The sequence below is a fragment of the Erpetoichthys calabaricus genome, chromosome 3 (genome assembly GCF_900747795.2).
Source record: "Erpetoichthys calabaricus chromosome 3, fErpCal1.3, whole genome shotgun sequence".
NCBI lineage: Eukaryota > Metazoa > Chordata > Cladistia > Polypteriformes > Polypteridae > Erpetoichthys > Erpetoichthys calabaricus.
The window spans coordinates 94007695-94024853 of record NC_041396.2 but is presented as its reverse complement, the minus strand read 5'-3'; the positions used below and the strand labels follow the sequence as shown (position 1 = coordinate 94024853).

The following is a 17159-nucleotide window of genomic DNA, read 5'->3' as shown; positions in this document are numbered from 1 at the left end:
TTAATAGTGGAGTGTTTACAATCTACATAGCGACACTGTCATAATTAACGACATCATGTTCAATATCACTTGACTGTTTAGAGACTACAAACATTTAGCCATAAAACAAATATTTTACAACTAAGACAGTGTATATATTGAAAACAAAACACTAAACTGATGCTAAAAAAATGTAATTTAGATATATGTTTTACAAGAACTGCAGAACTACTCTTTCCTTAGAATATCTCAAAATTAGAAATAATCCAAAAATACTATGCAATATACTGTATTTAAAATGTCACTCAGTTATGGTCCAGTCAGATGAGCATTTTTTTTTTTTGTTGCTCTTCAAGTCATAAGCTTCTTTTGAGTGGCAAAAATTAAGTATGTATTGGATAAATGTGTGGTCATATGAAAAGCAAGAGTTTGAGAAGAGTAAATGTTTTACTTAAATAAGAATAAAAGTCAAGCAGACACCCCCAACCCCTCCCCCCAATATTTTGCAACTTGACTTTCTAATTTGAGTCTTCTGTGCCATCTATGGTTGTCTGCACTTTATTGAATTGACACTGACAAAGTTTAATCATGAACCCTGTCCAGGAAGAAAGGATGCCTTTAATGACATGTACGTGGAGCCACTCAATACATGGGTAGACATGACTGACTCATAGATGGCAGTAACACTTTTTGAATACACTTGGTAATTACAGAAGTGCATGATTAGTTTAATTACTCATATCCTTGCTAGTTACTAATAAACAGGACCCTTGGAGTCAATATTCTGCAAGACTAGATTGTACTGGTTCTCTTATCCATACTTGTTATTGCTGAGAAGAAGCAGTCAGACTGGGTCACAGATCAAGAGGCTTTAATTAAAATGCTTTCTAAAAGTGCTAAAGGTGAAAGCTTAACAAGGACAGAAGTCATTCAATATAATCAATATATAATCAATTTGTGAAAATCATATATCAGTAAAAATTAACTTTCACAGCATCTTGTAGCATCACTAAAAAAAAATATTCTTTGTCGCTCATGGATGTTTTTATGAATAATTTTTGTTACTGCATCAATGAAACAGAAAAAATTGCCATCTTGCAGTATCACCATACACATTTCATCAAATTCTTTGTCACGCTTTTATGTATTATATTATATTTATTTATATATTTGTTTTGTGTTACTGTACCAATAAAATTATGAGTATGAACTCCCCATTTTGGGAAGCATAAGATGACAAAGACGATTCATGGTGCCACCACCTAAAGAGGGTCTTCCACATTTACTTCTTCTTTCGGCTGCTCCCATTAGGGGTTGCCACAGCGGATCATCTTCTTCCATATCTTTCTGTCCTCTGCATCTTGTTCCATTACACCCATCACCTGCATGTCCTCTCTCACCACATCCATAAACCTTCGCTTAGGCCTTCCTCTTTCTTTCCTGGCAGCTCTATCTTTAGCATCTCTCCTCTGCACACGTCCAAACCAATGCAATCTTGCCTCTCTGACTTTGTCTCCCAACTGTCCAACTTCAGCTTACCCTCTAATGTACTCATTTCTAATCCTATCCATCCTCGTCACACCCAATGCAAATCTTAGCATCTTTAACTCTGCCACCTCCAGCTCTGTCTCCTGCTTTCTGGTCAGTGCCACCATCTACAACCCATATAACATAGCTGGCCTCACTACTGTCCTGTAGACCTTCCCTTTCACTCTTGCTGATATCCGTCTGTCACAAATCACTTCTGACATTCTTCTCCACCCATTCCACCCTGCCTGCACTCTTTTTTACCTCTCTTACACAATCCCCATTACTCTGTACTGTTGATCTCAAGTATTTAAACTCATCCACCTTCGCCAACTTTACTCCCTGCATCCTCACCATTCTACTGACCTCCCTCTCATTTACACACGCATTCTGTCTTGTTCCTACTGACCTTCATTCCTCTCCTCTCTAGAGCATATCTCCACCTCTCCAGGGTATCCTCAACCAGCTCCCTACTATGGCTACAGATCACAATGTCATCAGCAAGCATCATAGTCCACGGGAACTCCTGTCTAATCTCGTCTGTCAACCTGTCCATCACCATTGCAAATAAGACAGGGCTCAGAGCCGATCCCTGATGTAATCCCACCTCCAACTTGAATGCATCCATCACTCCTACCACAGACCTCACCACTGTCACACTTCCCTCATACATATCCTGTACAACTCTTGCGTACTTCTCTGCCACTCCCGACTTCCTCATACAATACCACAAGTCCTCTCAAGGCACCCTGTCATATGCTTTGTCCAGGTCCACAAAGACGCAATGCAACTCCTTCTGGCCTTCTCTAAACTTCTCCATCAACATCCTCAGGGCAAACATTGCATCTGTGGTGCTCTTTCTTGGCATGAAACCATACTGCTGCTCACTAATCATCACCTTACTTCTTAACCTAGCTTCCACTACTCTTTCCCATTGCTTCATGCTGTGGCTCATCAATTTTATTCCCCTGTAGTTACTGCAGTCCTGCACATCCTCATTATTCTCTTTCCATCTGCTCAACACACTCTCCTCACTTGTGAGTACATTTCCATCTTTATCCTTTATCACCCTAACCTGCTGAACATCTTTTCCAGCTCAGTCCCTCTGTCTAGCCAATCGGTACAGGTCCTTTTCTCTCTCCTTAGTGTCCGACCTCTCATACAACTCATCATACGCCTTTTCTTTAGCCTTCGCCGCCTCTCTCTTCACCTTGCACCTTATCTCCTTGTACTCGTCTATTTTTTGCATCTCTCTGACTATCCCACTTCTTCTTTGCCATCCTCTTCCTCTGTATACTCTCCTGTATTTCCTCATTCCACCACCAGGTTTCCTTTTCCTCCTTCCTCTTTCTAGATGTCACGCCAAGCACCCTTCTTGCTGTCACCCTTACTACATCTGCTGTAGTTTCCCAGCTGTCTGGTAACTCTTCACTGCCATCCAGTGCCTGTCTCACCTCCTCCCTAAACTCAACCTTGCAGTCTTCCTTTTTCAACTTCCACCATTTGATCCTTGGCTCTGCCCTAACTCTCTTCCTCTTCTTGATCTGCAACGTCATCGTACAGACCACCATCCTATGCTGCTTAACTACACTTTTCCTCTCCACCACTTTGCAGTCTTCAATCTCCTTCAGATCAACTCTTCTTCAAAGGATGTTATCTACCTGTGTGCATCTTCCTCCACTCTTGTACGCAACCTTATGTTCCTCCATCTTCTTAAAATACGTATTCACCAGAGCCATGTCCATCTTTTTGGCAAAATCCACTATCCTCTGACCTTCTTTATTCCTCTCCTTGACACCATACCTACCCATCACCTCCTCGTCTCCACTGTTCCCTTCACCAACATGTCCATTGAAATCCACTCCAATCACCACTTTCTGTCCCTTGGTTACACTGTTCATCACTTCATCCAACTCACTCCAAAAACCTTCCTTCTCACCCACTGCACACCCAACTTGTGGTGCATATGCACTAACAACATTCATCATCACACCTCCAATTTCCAGCTTCATAATTATTACTCTGCCTGACTCTTTTGACCTCCAAAACACTCTTGACATATTGTTCCTTCAGAATAACTCCTACCTCATTTCTCCTCCTATCCACACCATGATAGAAAAATTTGAATCCACCTCCGATCCACCTGGCTTTACTCCCCTTCCATTTAGTCTCTTGCACACACAATATATCAACATTCCTTCTCTCCATCATATCTGCTAACTCTCTCCCTTTACCAGTCATACTGCCAACATTCAAAGTTCCTACCCTTAGTTCCACTCTCTTTACTTTCCTCCTCTCCTCCTGCCTCCGGACACGTCTCCCCCCTCATCTTCTCCTTCTTCGGCCAACAGTAGCCCAATTTCCGCCAGCACCCTGTTGGCTATTATTTGTTATTTCTTGGGATTTCAACATAGCAATAGACTGCAGTTTAGTTAGTGGAGACAACGAAGCAGTACACTTTGGAGGAGAAGTAGCATGATGTGCTCTTTTTGGCGTAATTAGACAGAAATTTCTATGCAGTGTGTTTTGCAAAGTACTAATTCATGACTCTTCAGAATACTACAGTATCAGTTGAGGTCAAATTATATATGGGACAGCTTGTATTGTCAGTTTTTGTCTTACTTATGTATAACCTATGTACTGTATATTGCACTGCCAATTTGCCATGCCAAAGCAGTTTTTTTTGCTTTAATGTTTGATATTTTCCTGCCATGCAGTCAGTCCACTAGCTCAATGTGGACTTGATGCTGTAGTGAAGTGTAGCAGCTGTCAGTCCACACCCATTAGTTCATCTTTTTATGTAGACTATCCCATTTATTGTAACTTTATCACACAGGGTAAGCCAAAATAAAGTACCACATTTCAAACATTTATTCTTCAAAAACGCTACAAGATTAAATAAATTTCATTACTGCACAAGAAAGGGTATACAAAATAGATTTTTTTCAGTGTTTTAAAAATATCTTGAAGGTGGTGGCCATCATTAGCGATACACTCATCGAGACGATTTCTAAACGCTCACATGACTCATTCGGCCATTTCAAGGGGAATAGCAAAGATTTCATGATGAATAGCATCCTTGAGGGCTTCAAGGTTTTGCGGTCGGTGTATGTATACCTTCGAGTTGAGATAGCCCCACAAGAAGAAATCGCACAGAGGGAGATCAGGCGAATAATGAAGGCCACCCGACATCGCCGCCCAGGGAGATCAGCTTCCCTGGAAACATCTTGTGCAAAACTTGCATGGCTCTCTGCACCATATGAGCTGTTGTTCCATCCTGTTGAAACAAGGCATACACCACATCCATTTTTTCCAGTTGGGGCCGCAAAAAGTTCTCTAGCATTTCAATGTAACGTTCTGCAGTGACGGTGACCGATGTTCCTCCTCAAAAAAGTAAGGGCCTAAAATTCTGCAACGGCACATGAAACTGTAACACGCTCATTGTGCAGAGTTCTCTGATGAAGTTCACGAGAGTTGGTTTTAGCCTAATAGTGAAAGTTTTGCTTATTTACGCACCCATTTAAATGGAAATGTGCCTCGTCGCTGCACATGATGATGACATCTCAATGAATGGTTTGCAGAAAGTTTGCACACAACTTTCTATGGCTCTCCTCAAATACATATTGAAAGTGCCTAAGGCAGATGCAAGTTTATGCATTGAGAGTCTAGGAGCCTGCAAAATTGATGCCCTTACAGCTTGGATATTTTCAGGTGTTCATACGGTCCGAGAACAGCCTGGAGATTTTCTATTTAATGTTGTACCCATCTGTCTAAATTTATCCCCCCACTGATGAATCGTTTTCCGATTTTGGATGTCACTGTAAGGAGGAATGCTGAAGTGCGCTCGGAAGGCGCGTTGCGTAGTGATGATGGGTTCGTTGTTTTTGAAGAACGCTTCGACAGCGAAAGCACGGTGCGCATCAGGCCAAGGCATGTTGCCGACTAAAAACTGCAAGGAAATGCCTATCAAAGGACCCCCACCCCAACCCACTCGGCTGCCTCTACCTTGCGCAATGACATTGAGAAATGTGGTACTTCATTTTGGCCCACCCTGTATAATGCATACACTTTTATGTTAGACGATTACATTAAATGTACTCTTGTGTGCTTTGAAATGTGTTTGTAAAATTAGGTTAAGCAGGTTTGGAAGCTGTGTTACATATTTTTCAAAAAATTCCATTTTGACTAGTACACTAAAAATTATTGTAATCCATTATATTACCATTCAGTGAACAGGTATCAATGGATTTTCTTCTGCACAGTAAAGGCATGCCTTATGACAACTTATGTGTACCAAATTTAGTACTGGAAACCATGATAAATAAGTCAGCAGGACATAACTAAATTTTACATAAGAACAAGATGGTTGAAAATTTTAAAGTTGGTCTCGTCCGTTACAGGAGATGGACGTCTGAAGCGGAGCTCCGTTAGCAGCGGCTTTATTTTCTCACGTATTTCTTATTATTTAGAGGTATCCTGTATTTACCCGACCCAAGGAACTTCCACTACAATATATAAACATGAGTAACAAGAAGAGAAGTCAGAAAGAACCGGAAAAGAAACTTAAAGCTGCATCAAAGTCTGGACAGACATCCGGCCTGAGTACAAGGTATGGCCTCTCGGAGACTGACCTGGAACAGGCAGACGAATGCGCAGACTTCCTAGGACCCTGTTCCACTGCGTCGTCTCCAGTCGAGAGTGAAAATGGGAGCGAGGGTGCAAGTGATACAGGTCACGATGGCTCACCGAGGATCATTCAAGACTAGAAAAGGCCCTGCAGTACGTGCTCTCATCTACTCATCGCGAGCCCGCAGCATCTGCTGTAACAGGAGCTGCGATTCCACTCGCGGAGCATGAAAGCTGAAGCGAACTGTCTGAACTGAAAGAGATGATCACTACACTGGCCACTGCCATGGCTATGGCCATTAAGAAGGATAACAATGAGCTTAAGAAGGATAACAAAAACTGGGAAATGCATCTATTTAAACGTTTTGACGTGACCTTTAAAGGCATAGTAGAGAAATTAGAGGAACACATTGAAGAAAATAGATCCAAACTGAAAAAACTTGCCGATCAGTTGAATGACGTTACAGATCAGCTGGAGGACATTAAGTAGGCATTCACGGCTCGAATTGAAACAGCGGAACAATTGGCATCTAACGCCGATGAAAAAGCTACAGCTGCGAATTCCGAATGCAAAAAACTCTGAGACAGACTTGCAGCCCTGGAAGATGGGTGCAGACGGAATAATATAAGAATTGAAGGTATACCTGAGAAACAAGAAAGTTCAAACCCAGTGAAATTTGCAGTAGAATTACTCTGTAAAATAATTGGAGATGACTTTAAATTAGATACCGAGATAGCAGCAGCTTATCGCATACTCAGATCAAACACCTTTAAACCCAGGTCTTTTATTGTTCGCTTCGAGCGATTACAATGTAAGCTTGATGTGATGGCACTTCTCAGACACAAGCAAGAGATTATATTTGAAAATAATCTCATTCGTATTTTCCCCGACTTCTCTCCTTTAACAGCTTCAAAACGCGCAGCCTACTTCAACATTAAAAAGCTGCTACGGAAAGCCGATATCAAATACAGCCTCTTGTATCCCGCCAAACTGAAAGTGGAAGTTCTAGACAAATATCATGTATTTTCAAGCAAGGAGGAAGCTGAAAAGGAATTAAAAAAGCTGTTCCTGACACTCTTTTGAAAGTCAATAATGAGCCGTATTCTGTCATGGCATGGGAAGGACTTATCTGCTGTCTGATCCACTTTTAAAGAGACGGGTATTATAATTATACATCCTTTTCTTTACTTGGACACTATATTTTTATGTTTTAATTACAGCTATAGACGTGAGTGTGTGGAAGTGTGGAAGTAATTAAAGTAGGGTTTGTTTTTTTTTGTTTTTTTACTACCCTAAAGTAGACTGTTTAACATCATACCCTTGGTTTATTGCTATTTCTACTATTACATTAGGATTTACTAAGTTTATTCTAGACTACTTGTTAAAATCATTCCCAGGGTTCATTATTTTATTATCTTAATATCTTAAGATTGCTGAAGATTATATTTTAAGCTTAAAGACTGTTAATGATTATATTTTTGGCAGATAGTATTTAGACTTTAGCTGCAATAGATATCTCTACTTTGTTTAAATTCTCAAACGCCGCTGCGGTTGGGGGAGCTTGTTTTGTTTTGGACGTGCTCTGTCTCTTGGTATGTCAGAGGACTGGGACATCGCGAAGTGGGATCTAGCCTCATGCGGGGAGGCAAAATGGGGGGGTGGGGGATAAAGGGGGGAGAGAAGGAGAGCAGGGTATATCTAAACTATAAATATCAACGTAACAATAGGCTATATGGCAACAACTCGTGGGGAAATTTGAAATTAAGATTAAAACTGCCTCACTACCAGTTAAGACTATAAAATGACATGAAAAACTCAGAATCAATGTCTCCATGATGGGACAGTTAACTTTGTGAGCTGGAATGTTAAAGGCCTGAATCACGAATTAAAGAGAAAGAAAGTATGCTCTCACCTAACAGGCTTAAACGCTAAAATAGTATTTTTACAGGAGACCCACTTACTAAGCAAGGATCAGTCCAGACTACAAAAAGACTGGACTGGCCAAATGTTCCATTCTAGCTTTACAAAGAAAACTAGAGGTGTGGGAATTCTCATACACAGAACAGTCCCATTTGTAGCATCAGATGTAGTATCGGACCCTGAAGGGAGATATGTGATAGTCCTGGGCAACTTATTTAACAGTAAAAAGATTTTGATAAATGTTTATGCACCCAATGTCGATCATGAGGAATTCATGCAAAATCTATTTGCATCCATTCCCAATGTGAACACTCATAAAATTATAATGGCTGGGGACTTTAATTGTGTTTTAAATCCACTCTTAGATAGGACTCCCATCACAGGGGGGATGACATCTAACCCCTGGAGGTTTCTTAACCCAAACTCAGGAACATATTCGTTCTACTCACCAGTGCATCATAGCTACTCAAGAATTGATTATTTTTTTATAGACAATAATTTCTTGCCTACGATTAAATCATGCAAATACAACACAATTGTTATCTCCGACCATGCCCCTCTAGTCTTGGAGCTAAAATCATTAAGCCCCTCACACTCACCTCGCAGACGGCATCTGAACCCTCTTCTATTAGCAGACGAGAACTACACAGAATTTATATCCAAACAAATCAGCTTCTTCATAGAGACAAACACACCCTCAGAGGTTTCTGCAGGAACACTCTGGGAAACTCTAAATGCCTTTTTAAGAGGACAGAATAATTTCATATCTTTCCCACAGAAATAAATTAGAAACCAAGAAAGCGTCAGAGCTAAGAAGCGAAATTACTAGAATAGATGAAGAACAAGCCAGGCATTCAAGTGAGGCTCTTCATAGGAAAAGGTAGGCTCTGCATACAGAACTCAACATCTTGACAACTAAAGAAACTGAGCAACTTATTTATAAGTCAAGACATCATTACTATGAACACGGAGAGAAAGCTAATAAGCTTTTAGCTCAACAAATCCACAAGCAAGAAGTTCGCAATGCAATCCCAGTAATCACCAACACGAATGGAGAAGAAATCATTGACCATAAAAATATAATGCACACATTTAGAGATTACTGTAAAATCTTATATTCTACTGAGTTCAAAGAAGAAAACACACAATCTAATGCATTTCTGGATACATTACAGACACCACAAATAGATACTTTAAGTGCTGAGGAACTGGATAAACCTCTGACCCTATCAGAATTACTAGATGCTATAAAGTCACTTCAAAGCGGGAAATCAGCAGGCCCCGATGGCTACCCTGTAGAGTTTTATAAGAAATTCTCCACTCGGCTAGCTCCCCTCTTATTGGCAACATTTACAGAAGCAAGAGACAATCAAATTCTACCTCAAACTTTTTGTCAAGCATTAATCACCGTCTTTCCTAAACAAAATAAGGACTTGTTACAATGTGCATCATACACACCAATTTCACTCCTGAATAATGATGTTAAGATACTCTCAAAAATTATAGCTAGAAGAATGGAGAAAATGCTGCCTTTGGTAATATTACAGGATCAAACTGGATTTATTAGAGGCCGACACTTATCTTTCAATCTCCGACGCCTGTTTAATGTAATATATTCACCAGCAAAGTCAAATACCCCAGAGATATTATTATCACTAGATGAAGAAAAAGCATTTGATATGATTGAATGGAACTACCTTTTCACTGCATTGGAGAAATTTGGGTTTAGCCTGAATATTTGTGTATGGATCAAACTACTGTATACCAATCCAGAAGCTTCAGTTTGTATTAACAACATTTGTTCAGACTACTTTAAGCTAGAACGTGGCACCAGACAAGGATGCCCCTTGTCACCACTGCTGTTTGCAATTGCCACTGAACCACTGGCGGTCCACTGTCAAAATTCTTATCAGATAAAGGGGATTATCAGAGAAGGACTGGAACAGAAAATTTCTCTATATGCAGATGATATGGTTTTATATATATATCAGACCCAGAAAACACTGTGCCTGCAGTTTTAACAGCACTTACAGAATTTCAAAAGATATCTAGTCTCAGAATCAATTTGAATAAAAGTATACTCTTTCCAGTGAATTCACAAGCATATAATATTAGATTGGACACCCTACCTTTTACTATAGCAGATCAGTTTAAATACCTAGAGGTAAATATCACAAGTAAACATAAAGCTCTTTATCAACAAAATTTTGCCGTCTGTATGGAAAAAATTAAGCAAGACTTGCAGAGATGGTCAACCCTTCTTCTCACTCTAGCTGGAAGAATTAACGCTGTTAAGATGAATATCCTTCCTAAACTTTTTTCTATTTCAAAACATTCCAATATATATCAATAAATCATTTTTTAAGCAATTAGATTCAACCATAACCTCATTTATTTGGAACTCAAAACACTCGCGTATCCGAAGAGCGACCCTACAGAGACCTCAGGCAGAAGGTGGCATGGCTCTACCTAATTTTCAGTTTTATTACTGGGCAGCAAACATACAAGCCATAAAAACCTGGACACAAATAAATGAACATAGACAGGCTTGGTCCGCAATAGAAGTAAAATCCTGTAGTACTTCTTTATACTCCCTGCTCTGCGCTCCAATAAATGCAAGTTATAGCAAATATACTAATAACCCAATTGTGCTTTACTCACTTAGAATATGGAACAAACTTAGAAAGCATTTTAAGATGAAAAATCTTTTATCTGTGGCACCCCTGCAGGAGAACCACCTCTTTCAACCCTCGCAAACATCCAGTTTTTAATACCTGGAAAAGATTTGGGATTAAATTGCTCAGAGATCTTTATATAGACAATATCTTTGTATCCTTTGAACAATTACGTTCCAAATTCAACCTCCCAGCTACACATTTCTTTCACTATCTTCAAATTAGAAACTTGGTTAAACAGAAACTGCCCGATTTTCCTCATCTCGTACCCTCCACCATGCTGGAAAAAATACTGCTCAATTTCGAGGAATTAGACACCATTTCCGCATTATATAAAATTTTATTAGAGTCCCTTCCTTTCAAAGATCCAAGAGGACAATGGGAAAAAGATCTCTTAATTAATATATCAGAAAAGGAGTGGAAGGTAGCATTGCAGAGAATTCACTCGAGCTCCATATGCGCAAAGCAAAAAATTATTCAACTAAAAATTATACATCAAGCTCATCTGTCTCGCTTAAAACTGTCCAAAATGTTTCCAGGGCAAGATCCAACCTGCGAACGCTGCAACCAAGCTCCTGCCTCACATGTTTTGGGCATGCACCAAATTAACATCATTCTGGACCAAAATTTTTAAGTGCCTTTCAGACAGCCTTGGCATCAGAATTCCTCCTAACCCATTAACAGCTGTGTTCGGTGTTCTTCCAGATGGACTTGAAGTGGAGAAGGACAAGCAAACTGTGATTGCATTCACTACACTTTTGGCACACAGAACTTATTTTGTTAAATTGGAAGAATCCTAACTCTCCTCTGATAAGTCAGTGGGAAACCAATGTTTTATATTATTTGAAATTTGAAAAAATCAAATTCTCAGTTAGAGGATCTGTACAGAATTTTTTCAAAACCTGGCAGGATCTAATCAATAATATTTTAGAATAAGAAGAAATAAGTATTTCCGCATTTCTTTTCCTTCTCCATTTATTTATTTACATTTTATATATATATAAATTTTTTTTTTGTTTATTTCTTCCCTATTAAAAAGCCCTAAGCAATTCTCCTTTGGCCATGCTCTCCTTCTCAAGGGTGGGGTTTGATTTGTCTTGAATTCTTTTTTGTATTAATTGATCTATTTATATGGAAAGATTACAATAAAATTAATAAAAAAAGTAAAAAAAAAAATTTTTTAAAATTGTAATATTTGGCTGCATACATTTGAACATGTTGCAATCCTTCTCAATACATCTCTACTTACAATCTGCCTTAAGGCAACACCCTGCACTTACAAAATTAAATGCAAATAAAAACTAACTCCCTCCTTGAACATGAAATGAAAGATATTTGTATTATGAGAAGCATGTTGTTTTGCCACCCGATTACAAACAGCAAATTCTGCAGGTTTTTACTAACTATGCATAGACGTTTATTCATGGGCTCCTGGTGACTCTGAATGGATGAGCGTCTACAAAAAGATGAATGTCTTACGAGAGAACTTATAAAACTGCCAAACCAACACAAAAAAAATCACCTGAAAGTCTGCTCTGCGTTTTTACACAAGTAACGAATTCCATAGACTTAAAGCGATAAAAAACAGAATATCGAAAATGAAACACATGACTGCCTTTATTGTGTATTGTACATGTACATTTACCAAAGGCGTTTCAACTTAATTTCATGAACCTGTCCGCATCTACCTCAATATTCTATTCTAAAAAAAAGTCAGGCGGTTAACCCGTCTAAGTGTGCCGTATGCATATGAATACTTGCATTATGTTAGTGCTTATATATTTTTTTAAATCTCAGGAAAAACTAGTTTTACAAAAACGCACATGTTTTTAGAGTTTAACCGTAGACGTTTATGGTTGTTTAAATGCTGTGTTTGATCGACTGAAGCAAATTATGGAAAAACAAAAATATAGTAAAAAATATATATATATTTTTAACTTTGGTACAGTATTTAAAGAAAGGAAGGATCGAGGTGAAGGACAGTTTAATGAAAAACCTTTAGTGGTGAAGAAAAACCATAGTGACGGAAGCACCGGTTACATTTTCTAACACCCACACACAGCCTCGATCTACCCACTTATTTACCCTTGAAACTTCGCAGAAACTCAGCTTTTTCCTGCGGACTGAAGGTGCCCGGCAGCACGTCCCTCTTTTCCCACGCCGACAGTCGCAAGTCCTCTCCGACTGCAAAGGTGAAGGTACGCACTGCAGCGACAACAAGTGCCAGCACGGTGCCCAGTAATAGCCCCCAACCTGCAAGTTTTACAACCCGGGCGCACACAATGCACCTGCTAACCATCTTATCGTGCAGAACCCTATTACAACAAACTGACAAAGCAAAATGCGCATAGCTCAACACCTCTACTTCTTGTCTAACCGTTAAACAAGAGGGCAGGGATTACGATCTGAAATAAAAAAAATGAGGCGGGCACTAAATCAGAAGACACGGTTTAAGCTTACAAATAAGTCAGCATTAACTTCCGTTTGAAAAATACAAAAATATGAAACGCCCATGGTAACTAATCGCTTAATTAAGATCCAAATATCCGGTCTTGTGACAGCCAATCATCTCTCGTAACTGTCTTTATAGGCGGGGATATTATGTTAACTGACCAATTGCATTTAGCTCTCATCTTTTCGCTTCACTCGGAACCTCCCGGAAGAAAACAGTCTTTGCCTAGTAGTATTTGGGGATAGCTATGGATCAAAATCACGTGAATGTGAATGGTAAACTGGCGATTCAGCTGAATTTGCTTTCAATCCAATACAACGTAATGGCGAGGTATCAGTGTACACGTACTTTAAAAAATCCTTTAAAAAAATCCAATCCTTTAAAAAAGTTTTCTTATGTACTGCCCATCAAGAGCTTGTTTTCTGGAATTCTATAGCGTGGATAAAGAATTTTGAGAAATGCATACATCTTTTACAATAGGGATTGGCTGACGGTACGTAATAATTTCTTCCATGCTTCTTGTAACCTCTACAGCGAGAGTCATCAGTGATAAAGAACAACACTTTTATTCAAGTGTTACTGCGTTATTAATGTAGAACACGGGCGGATTTTTGGCCTGATTTTGAACCACTGTTTGGACAATACCCAGCTGTTTTGAGCAAAGTACGGAAAATGAACATGTAATGTAAAAGTTCTGGAGTCGCCCAAACTTGAATAATCACTACACAAGAACAGCAAGTAGTGGGAGAGTGTGCAACAGTTGTATGGACAGCTATAAATAAAAAAAGGTACAGCATCTGGGATTATGAGTGATAATATATGTAGAGAGACGGACAGCACAGGCAATGCCCAAGCTTCAAATTGTATATGATTGCCATCAGAGCACAGTATGCCATGTCAGATCTTAAAAACGGATAGTCTCATTCATAATGATAGTCTCATTCAATATTTATGGAGGGGAAATATTTAAAAATATTCTAGCACCAATTATTTTCACAACATCAGGAATTTTTAGTTAGCTGGTAATGTAAAACTAAGGAAAATATAACAACAAAAATAAAAGTAATTAAAACACACAAACATTATCAAGCTTGTTGACCACTTTACAAACACATCGCTTTTGTCAAGGTACCAATAAACATTACTGATTGTTCAGTGGACATACTGCCAGCTCAGTACTTGTATGGTTGTAGGAGGTACTTAGCTCTTCATTGTCAAATAACCTTTCCATACCATAAGTGATTTCCCACTAATGTTTTTTCACAGGTATGCAAAGTGCAGATAATCTGTCTATTACAGTAGCACTTCAAAGAACAGTTTTACTTTCAAAAAGGATTTTTCACTATTGTGCAAAGTGAGGTTATGAAATGCAAATACTTGAGAAGTAAGGTATAATTTTTTTCTTTTGTGATTTATATATCAGATATAAGATTTGTTGACCAGCTCATTTCAGCAACAGCAGCTCACTACCTCTGTCATCAGACCACATGTCCACCTGTAAGTTGGTTTCAGTGTATTTCTGGATGATTATCTTTGCACAAATGTGGGGCTCATTCACAATTATGTCTAACGTGATTATAAACAGATTGAAATTATGTAAAGGGTTATCTGTAGTTGATACTTTGTCTTGCATTCTGGGGATAAGTGAAAAGCAGTGTTGAAAGTTTTCCAGCACTATTATCACACCACGCCCATTCAGAAGTGGGGTCAGAGGCTACTGATTGTGCGGAATCATCACGAATATGCTTCACTTTCTCTAGAACTAGAATACTAGATCTTGCTGTCACTGGCCATTTTCAATGTACTGTCACTATTTCTTCACATGCTGTACCTTCTGACCATCTGATCTCTTAGCATCTTTCAGTACATTTTGTCTCTGTTGTTTACTTGACCTTTATCTTGTTTCCTGATATGCTTGAACACGTCTTTGACATTTATTAGTCCTTTATGCTATTTCTTTAAGATGAATGCTATGTTAACCTAAAATTATTCTTTCACATTATATAGACAGTTTAATCCATATTGTACAACCTAAACTAGTTAAACTGAGTAGCTAAGGGCAATTGGTTAACATGAAAAGTGTATAATTATAATTTAATTAACATATGAAGAGTTTAATTAAATATCCATTATCCTCTATTTGATGAAGATAACATTTAACTGTAATAAAATTATGACTGGCATAAGAGTTAAATTCACTACTGGTAATTCTTGAAGTTATTAGTAGTAGTGCATTGCTACAAGTACTTTGGGTCCACATCAATGATCTTGTAACACAGAGGAAATATATAAGAAAGGGCAGAGTAGACTCTGCTTCTTGAACAAAAAAAATAAGGAAAGCTTAAACATCTTTCTTTCTTTCTCTTTCTTTCTTGTCATGCTCAGGCAACTTTCCACCTATCACCCTACCTCAGAGACATTCTCTTTCTTGCATTGACTTCACCTCCTCTTGTCGATCCCCACCCCATTAAGTAATGCAATTGCTGCAATACCAGAACATACACACCCAATTAAATAGTGTAAGCAATTATAATAAGTAATGAAAATGATCAATAAATTAAGTGCTCAAACTAAAACTAAATCTCACAACACCACAAAGTGCAATTCCACGCAATCCAAGTAAATAAACACACCCTAAACACAGAAAAAACCCTCTGTGCATCATGTTAACTGTGATATAGGCAGAAAATCCATCACTGTGCCTTATGAATTTCTATAAATTGTACCAGAAACCTGTTTAATAAATTGCAGGAGATGAGTTAACCTAAAACTATTTATTACAAGGTGTTTTTCTGTGTACCAAAGTTACTTATAATTATAGTTTTAAAGACAGACACAACAGAGGGATGTATATGCTTTTAGATAAAGAGCTAGGGGTTCTAGAGAGATTGACAGAAAGGCTGCTTAAATTGAATGCTTAGACAACAAAAGTCTGTAGGACTGGTAAATCAGTGCTACTTATTTATCTTTATGCTTAGGTTGCAGTCTCTGTCTGCATGTCACATCACATGCATAGGCAACATACTGGTGAAAGTATGGATGAAGCTTCCCTTTTAAAGATCACCACGAGATAAAGAAATCAGATGAAGTGTAGTGAAGGAAATGCATTTTTTTGAAAATTACGTTTTCTCTTAGGACTTAGTGTTTCAATGACTGCAAATCTAGGGGTAATAAATTTTATCAGATTTATTGTAAAGGTATAAAAGAATCAGTGAGGTCCTGTAACTGGCACTGTGTATATGGCAAAGACTTGATTTTATTCCCTTAAGTTTATAGGTTGACCAGATTTTCCCATTTTTTCTGCTTACAGTACCACTCACTCACAGGTTGGATGAATTAGTGTCTTGTATACTCATCTATAGTACAGCAAGGGGTCAGATATGTGCTCACTGCAATTCTGTGATGCAGCAACAGATGAAGAACTAAATCCTATTTCAGTTCTAAATTATAAGATAGTACATGTATTGGAGTCAGCAGTAATGGGTCTGGAAGAAATACTTCATGCTGTGGTATTGGGAGCTTTGCTTATTGATTTGGGTTAGAATAATCCGTAGAGGAATTACAGCTTTGTCAGTGTCAGCAAGACTAGAAACAGTGCAACAAACAGGCTTAGCATAATAATAATATAAAAAAAAAACTTACTAGAATTTTGGTGTCTGCAGCAACTGTAGACCTAATGGGCTTAAAAAGTCAGATTTTTGCCAGTCATGACAGATGAAAGGGCACATTCTTGTAAATCATTAAACTAATTACTACTGTTACATAACAGTCAATATTTATATTGTAGAATGGGTAAGCAAAAGCAGATATTGCAAACACATTGGCCAAGGCTGGAGAAATTTGGCCCCCTTTTTGGACAGTCAGTCTTTTAAGAAAGGCTAATTTATAAATCCCCACCTAATGCATTGATTTAAAATGCTTGCAAGTGTAAGTTTACTGTTAAATAACTTAATAAACACGGAGTTGACTATTTACATCA

General features: G+C 38.4%; 1 protein-coding gene across 2 annotated transcripts in view; it reads right to left on the bottom strand.

Moving 5' to 3' along the window:
* Positions 1-16894, bottom strand: part of LOC114648241 (N-fatty-acyl-amino acid synthase/hydrolase PM20D1.2-like) — a 78197-nt gene extending 61303 nt beyond the window's left edge. Inside the window, exon 1 of one of the 2 annotated variants that reach the window (XM_051924613.1) lies at positions 16823-16894. Coding sequence is in view for 1 of the 2 variants with exons in the window: in XM_051924612.1 (XP_051780572.1) it covers positions 12814-13027 (214 nt within the window). In the remaining variant the exon portion in view is untranslated. Of the gene's footprint in view, positions 1-12813; positions 13171-16822 lie in introns of those variants that run through there. The other variant, XM_051924612.1, reaches the window with a different exon arrangement.
* Between the last annotated feature and the right edge of the window lie 265 nt (positions 16895-17159).